Genomic DNA, 7,999 nt, shown 5'->3' with positions numbered 1-7,999 from the left:
GGGGAGGGGAAAGGAAAGGAGATTGTAAGCCGCTCTGAGACTCTTGTGGGTAGTGAAGGGCGGGGTATAAATCCAATCTCCTCCTCCTCTTCTTCAGTACATAATTAGAGGCTTATATCCATTTATGGGTCACAGGTTGTAGAAGCAAAATCATCATGATATTTTCGAAGTGGATTTGGCTTAAAGGCTCACTTTTGAAATGTAACGCCGGTTATGGCATCAGTTAAAGAATTTCAGTCTCAATGGGCCCTTCAGTATAAATCTTTAAGCAAGGAATGCAATCCCCCCCTCCCCCCAATTTCAACATGGGAAGCCAGACCCACAGTGCAGTCCTCTGTGGCGTATCAGTGAAATTGACAGGCTTAGGCTGGAGTACAGTATTATTACATAGCATTGCTCTGTAACGGTTCACTTCACAAATGTATTAAGAAACCAAATGTCTTTTGCGTTCCGTAGGCCTGAACTGTTCCGTCAGAGGGTCCTGGAGCTAAATGCATCCGACGAGCGCGGCATACAAGTCGTCCGAGAGAAAGTGAAGACTTTTGCTCAGCTGACAGTTTCAGGAAGCCGTTCAGAGTACGCCTGCCCCGTTTGTAGGATTGTATTTCTCTCTGTGTCGGTTTTGTGTGGGTTAGCTTTGTAATGCTAAAATAAGCCATGAGTCAGCAGTGCCTGATGGCTTCTGCACTCTCCGATGCATGCCACAATGAGTCACCTCAGCATAACTGCATTCGAAGGGAATTTATCTTGCAGCAGCTGCACACATCTTTGCATTAACGTCCCTGACGAGAGATGTATAGAGTCAGTAGAAGGAGGCGCTGCTTGTAATGCTGAATGCACTTGTTTTTTTATTGCACACTGAACGATTCAGCCACTGGCATATGAACCTTGAAATGTTATAGTTTATACCTACCCCAATGGATTGGCATTGGCTGAAAGCTTCTGAAACAAAAGCGAAAATTTGTTAGACCCACTTTGGCAAAATGCTGAGATGACTGTGTTTTTCAAAGTTGGAGTTCTCAATTCCCCCCCCCAAAAAAAAAACTTGACAGACAGAAGACGGTATTAAGTTTCTTTTTGTTCTTGTTTTTGTTGGGTCACCTACGGTTAGGTTTGAGAACTCCCCAATAAGAGCTCTTCCAGTCTCCGCTACCAGAAATCCATAGGAAAGGAGTCTTCCATGAGTTCTCTGGGCCAAATTATTCTATTACTTGTCCTTAAAAGAAGTGCTGGCACTTAATATTTCTTCTTGTCCCATCGTTAACACCTGGTCAAAGGACTTATGAATCACCCCCAACTCTTAACAGGACTCAAATGTGCTTAAAAAAAAGTTCCCAGTTACCAGGAAGGAAATTAGCCCCAATTAATCCAAGTGTTTGGATATTACAACTAAGTGGAAGCAGTGTGTCAACTTCCTTCTTTCATTTCTGACTGAAGGGAGGAAGGGAGGTTTTTGGGGCCTGCATAAAAACTGTGGTTTGTTTGTAACATCTGAATGGGACTTACACCATTCATGTACTTCCTTTTTTTAGAGCTCTAGGAAGTTTGCAAAATACATATAGAAAATACTGCAGATACCAGGGGGGAAAACCGAACAGAGATGCCCTTCACTATATTTTGAGATGGGGGCCTTATAAGCAAAAGAAATCCTGAAATATTTAAAGCACCTTCTTACAGACTGAAAGGGATGGGCAAACACAAGGTTGAATCCAAGGGAGCTGATTATTTCTATCTATTATTTAGTTAGGAGATTTCTGTGCCTCTTCGGGGTCCTACTTGAAGTGTCTTACGATGCATTGATTATACATTATCAGTAGAAACTAGCCCAGGGACATACAAATATCACGAGTGATCCACAATACAGACCTATTCAGCATGACTGGGGCATTTCCAGAAGCCAGCTTTCCTCTCCCTTGCTGCAGCCAAACTTTGTGGATTTCTGGAAACAGCATTTGAGGGGGGGGGTGCAAAGTGGGGGTTTCCAACAGGAGAGGAGGAGGCTAGTGAGGCCTTTTCTTTCCTGCTGGTGAAAGTGTCTTCTGGCAGCCAAAAACATGGCTAGGATCCACCCCAGCAACACCCGTTTGCCAAGTCCTCCTCCGTCAGAGAAAGATTTCCTGTACCAGACAAAATGCCTTTCATTGCCAGCGGAAGACTTAGCACAAGGAGAGCGGCTGGATCTGATCCATGATGTCGTATCACTCACGGCTTGTTTTTCGCCAGTATGTACCTACGCAGAATGATTCCTACGTGCAACTTGCGCTAATGCCAGATGTTTTTAATGTGTGTGTTTAGCGGCAAGCCGTGTCCTCCTTTTAAGATTGTGATCTTGGATGAAGCAGACTCTATGACCTCGGCGGCCCAGGCAGCCTTAAGGCGCACCATGGAGAGGGAATCCAGAACTACACGTTTTTGCCTTATCTGTAATTACATCAGCAGGTACGTGTGACTTTTGCGATCTCCCTAAGTTCAGGCTTCCTCATCTGCCAGCTCCTTCTTTAGAGAGCCCGATATTAAACTCGTATTTTCGGAACTGCTTAAATTACACACGTGGGGAAGAAGAAATCTAGTGAAACGGATGTACACGAAATTGTTATTTAACTGCCAGGCAGTGTGTTCCCTCTAAGCTGAGTCAGTGTGAGCTAGCTCACAGTTTTTTAGCCTCCAGCTCACACGTTTTTGTCTTAGCTCAGGAAGGAGGGCTCCAGAGCAAACTGCTTGATGCAGCCGCCAAATTGCTCATAAGACTCCACAGCTGAGAAGGGAGCGTTGCTGCCAGGTTTTGCAGGGGAGCTATATCGTTTCCAGCTATACACACCGGAAATGGATTCTCAAGGGGACTATAGCACATGCTAGCATAACTGTTTCCCTTTCTCTCTCTGACAGGATAATCGAACCCATAACATCTCGATGCTCTAAATTTCGTTTCAAGCCCCTTTCGGACAAAATCCAGCGGCAGAGACTTCTAGACATTGCTGAAAAGGAGAATGTGACAGTCAGCAGTGAGGTAGCTTTCCTGCTAATTCAGAGGGCCATTGTTTCAGTGCTGTGGAAAGAGGCAGAGATGCCTGGCTTAGCGTTAACGCCTATCCAATTTTTTCTGAGTTAATGCGGAGCCAAATATAACCACTTCACAGGAGGACAAAGAAGCCCAGGAGACCAGCCAAAACAACCGCATTTAAGCGTAGGGTTCAGTCAGCGGGGATCGTCGTTTAGGCAAAGTGCGCGACAGGCGAAGTCCAAAGCATGAAACAAGTGCTGTTCTGGTGACTGTGTGTGTTGTTTAACATAAGAACATAAGAGATGCCAATGTTGGATCAGGCCAAAGGCCCATCCCGTCCAACACTCTGTGTCACACAGTGGCCAGAAATACCAGGTGCCATCAGGAGGTCCAGCAGTGGGGCCAGGACATTAGAAGCCCTCCCACTGTTGACCCCCCCCCAGCACCAAGAAGACAGAGCATCACTTGCCCCAGAGCCCCTATCTATACCTTGTGGCTAATAGCCACTGATGGACCTCTGCTCCATATGCCTATCTAATTCCCTTTTGAAGCCGTCCATGCCTGTAGCCGCCACCGCTTCCTGTGGCAGTGAATTCCAAGTGTTAAATCACTCTTTTACTTCCATTATAGTGTGCCTTTTTCTGCTTGAGACTCAAGGCAGGTCACAAAATCAAACAGTGTAATCATCGTCGTCGTCGTCGTACACAGACATCCACCCCTGACCGGGATGGCCCAGGCTAACCTGATCTCGTCAGATCTCTGAAGCTAAGCAGGGTCGGCCTTGGTTAGTACTTGGGTGGGAGACCCACCGAGGAAGTCCAGTGTTGCTCTGCTAAGGCAGGCCATGGCAGACCACCCCTGAACGTCTCTTGCCTTGAATACGTTATTTAGTTATAACTTTATTTTTTTATAACATTTTTTCAATAACCATACATTAAACAGCATTTAATACAATACAAAATCAACATATTTGGTAGGTAATGCAGACATACCATCTTTTGCATTATTTATATCATCAAAGAACACAAACCACTTTTCCAAAAATCTTGGTGTCTTGTGAGGCTGCTCAGTTTCCAGTATTTGCATCGCAATTTTGTCCATAACTACTATGTCCCATAGGAGCTGCGGTGGCTCAAGTGGTTAAGACGCTGCACTGCAGGCTGTGGAAGGTCGGTAGTTCAGCAGTTCAAGACCCGGGTTGCTGCATGACGGAGTGAGCTCCCATCTCTAGTTCCAGTTCCTGCCAACCTAGCAGTTCGAAAGCAGGAAATTGCAAGTAGATAAATAGGTACCACTTCGGTGGGAAGGTAACAGCGTTCTGTGCGCCTTGGTGTTTTAGTCATGCCGGCCACATGACCACGGAAACGTCTTCGGACAGCGCTGGCTCTTTGGCTTTGAAACGGAGATGAGCACCGCAACCCTAGAGTTGGATTCGACTGACTTTCGAGCAAGGGAACCTTTACCTTTACTATGTCCCATAACTTTGCAAACCATTTATTTATTATTTTGATTTATACCCTGCCTTCCCCGCAAGCAGGCTCAGGGCGGCTTACAGTAATTGGTACCCTGTACCATAAAAACCATGTACAAAATCTAAACAACTTACAACAACAACAACAACATTAAGCCTTAAAAACAGTCCAACAATTAAGAATTAAAGTGCTAGTGATGGTACTCTTTGATGGTAATCATTGCATGATTCAGATGGCGTACTAACGATTTTATCGGCATCGATGATCTTCAGCTTGGTGCGATAATATAACGCAAACCCTCCCCGGGGGCCAGAGCCAACCCAAAGCCACGGATGTTGGTGGTGGTGGAGGAGCTTTTAATGTCACGCCTTACGTGACCTGTAACCAGTGTTCCCTCTAAGCTGAGTTCGTGTGAGCTAGCTCACAATTTTTTAGCCTCCAGCACACACATTGTTGTCTTAGCTCAGGAAGGATGACTCCAGAGCAAACTGATTTATGCAGTAGAAGAAGAAGAAGAGGTTGGATTTATACCACGCCCTTCACTACCCAAAGGAGTCTCAGAGCGGTTTACAAACTCCTTCCCCTTCCCCTCCCCACAACAGACACCCTGTGAGGTAGGTGGGGCTGAGAGAGCTCTTTCCAGAACTGCCCTTGAGAGAACACCCCTGACAGAACTGTGGCTTGCCCAAGGTCATCCAGCAGCTGCAAGTGGAGGAGTGAGGAGTCAAACCCGGTTCTCCCAGATTAGAGTCCGCTGCTCTTAACCACTCCACCAAACTGGTGTAGCCAAATCGCTCGCTCACAACTTTAACGCCAGTAGCTCACAAAGTAGAATTTTTGTTCACAAGACTCCACAGCTTAGAGGGAGCGTTGCCTGCAACCCGCCCTGAGCTCACTAGTGGGGAGGGTGGGATATAAATTGAACAAAATAAATAAATATCCTACCCGGGGTGGGGGTGGGGTCACCATAAGTCATCGGTGACTTGACAGCCCTTCCCGCTACAACAGATGGGGGCTTTCCCTGACCCCTGTGGCTCAGGCTAACCTGATCTCATCAGATTTCTGAAGCCAAGCAGACGTCACCCCTGGTTAGTGCTTGGGTGGGAGACGACCAAGGAGTCCAAGGGGGCTATACAGAGGCAGGCAGTGGCCTGCGTGTCACTTGCCTTGAAAACCCGATGAAGTTCCGTCGCACAGTCGAGTCCGATTCTTTATGACCCCATGGACCACATCACATCGGACCCTCCTGTCTTCCACCATCCTCCGGAGTTTGCTTAATTTCACAATCGTTGCATCGATAACACTGTCCAACCATCTCGTCCTCTGCGGTCTTCTTTGACCTTCAGTCTTTCCCATTTATTGGCATTGATGATCTTCAGCTTGGTATGATAATATAACGCAAACCCTCCCCGGGGGCCAGAGCCAACCCAAAGCCACGGATGTTGGTGTTGGTGGAGGAGCTTTTAATGTCATGCCTTATGTGACCTGTAACCAGTGTTCCCTCTAAGCTGAGTTCGTGTGAGCTAGCTCACAGTTTTGCAGTTTTTCTAGTTCAGGGTTGTTGTTTTTTAGTATTCATTTATTTCGGGAGAATTTTTTCCTAGCCAAAAGAAGAAGAGAGGAGAGAAGAGATTGGATTTATACCCCACCCTTCACTCAGAGTCTCAGAGCGGCTTACAAACTCCTTTCCCTTCCCCTCCCCACAACAGACACCCTGTGAGGTGGGTGGGGCTGAGAGAGCTCTTTCCAGAACTGTCCTTGAGAGAACAGCCCTGACAGAACTACGGCTTGCCCAAGGTCATCCAGCAGCTGCAAGTGGAGGAGTGAGGAATCAAACCCGGTTCTCCCAGATTAGAGTCCGCTGCTCTTAACCACTCCGCCAAACTGGTGTAGCCACATCGCTCGCTCACGACTTTAACGCCAGTAGCTCACAAAGTAGAATTTTTGCTCACAAGACTCCAGAGCTTAGAGGGAGCGTTGCCTGCCCTGAGCCCACTTGTGGGGAGGGTGGGATATAAATTGAACAAAATAAATAAATATCCTACCCACCACAACAGAGGGGGGCTATCCCTGACCCAGGTGGCTCAGGCTAACCGGATCTCATCAGATTTCTGAAGCCAAGCAGGCGTCACCCCTGGTTAGTGCTTGGGTGGGAGACGACCAAGGAGTCCAAGGGGGCTATGCAGAGGCAGGCAGTGGCCTGCGTGTCACTTGCCTTGAAAACCTGATGATGTTCAGTAACACAGTCGAGTCCGATTCTTTGTGACCCCACGGACCACATCACATCGGGCCCTCCTGTCTTCCACCATCCTCCGGAGTTTGCTTAATTTCACGACCGTTGCATCGATAACACTGTCCAACCGTCTCATCCTCTGCCGTCTCTTCTTTGGCCTTCAATCTTTCCCAGCATCAGGGTCTTCTCCAGTGAGTGATGTATTCTCATTTGGTGGCCAAAGTATTTGAGCTTCAGTTTCATTATCTGGCCTTCCAGGGAACAGTCAGGGTTGATTTCTTTTAGGATTGACTGATTTGATCTCCTTGCAGTCCAGGGGACTCTCAAGAGTCTTCTCCAGCACTATAGTTCAAAAGCATCTATTCTTCGGCGCTCGGCCTTCTTTATACTCCAACTCTCGCAGCGATACAGTACTACTGGGAATACCATTGCTTTGACCATATGGACTTTGTGCCCCCCCCCCCAAAAAAACCCCATTTTATTTATATTTCATATTAAACACAATTAACAAAACAACAGTGTTAATCCTTATTGTTTAAAAAACAATATTTTTCATTTACAAACAACTAAACATCCACATATATATAGTTTTATTAGTCAATGTTTATGGCAGGGTTATTGGCAGGGTGATGTCTCTGCTTTTTATTATGCTGTCTAGGTTTGCCATCGCTTTCCTCCCAAGGAGGGCTACCATAAATTGTCTGCTCCTTGACCGCACCTTTCACCATACGTACAACAGACAATGCAGTAAACCTGCCTGGTTTTTTCCCCCACACAGACACTTAAAAACTACAGTCATCATCCTTTTATAAAAATGCCCTTGTGCTCAGTTCTTTTTTACGCATAATAATGGAGGGATAAAAGTGTGGTAGCCTCCCTGATACATACAGAGCTTCCCCGTGCCACAAGATGACTTTATCTCTAGCTTCCTGAGGAAGGGAAACAGATTGTAGTGTGGCGCTGGAGCGGGCAGGTCGAGGAGTCTGTATCCAGTTTGGTGTAGTGGGGGGCTAAGTGCGCGGACTCTAATCTGTGGGAACCGGGTTTGATTCCCCACCAGTTTGGTGTAGTGGTTAAGCGCGCGGACTCTAATCTGGGGGAACCGGGTTTGATTCCCCACCAGTTTGGTGTAGTGGTTAAGCGCGCGGACTCTAATCTGGGGGAACCGGGTTTGATTCCCCAGCAGTTCGGTGTAGTGGTTAAGTGCACGGACTCTAATCTGGGGGGACCGGGTTTGATTCCCCACCAGTTTGGTGTAGTGGTTAAGTGCGCGGACTCTAATCTGGGAGAACC

At 47.0% G+C, this 7,999-nt stretch overlaps 1 protein-coding gene across 1 annotated transcript in view; it reads left to right on the top strand.

Annotated features, from left to right (window-relative positions):
- Nucleotides 1-7,999, top strand: part of RFC4 (replication factor C subunit 4) — a 45,569-nt gene that overhangs the window by 28,388 nt on the left and 9,182 nt on the right. The window contains exons 5-7 of the mRNA XM_015425446.1: nt 457-576; nt 2,296-2,439; nt 2,887-3,007. Coding sequence (XP_015280932.1) covers nt 457-576; nt 2,296-2,439; nt 2,887-3,007 — 385 coding nt within the window. The remainder of the gene's footprint in view (nt 1-456; nt 577-2,295; nt 2,440-2,886; nt 3,008-7,999) is intronic.

The sequence above is a fragment of the Gekko japonicus genome, unplaced genomic scaffold (genome assembly GCF_001447785.1).
Source record: "Gekko japonicus isolate JY-2015 unplaced genomic scaffold, Gekko_japonicus_V1.1 scaffold4553, whole genome shotgun sequence".
Taxonomy (NCBI): domain Eukaryota; kingdom Metazoa; phylum Chordata; class Lepidosauria; order Squamata; family Gekkonidae; genus Gekko; species Gekko japonicus.
Note: the sequence above shows the minus strand (reverse complement) of the source record. Positions and strands in the feature narration are given on the sequence as shown.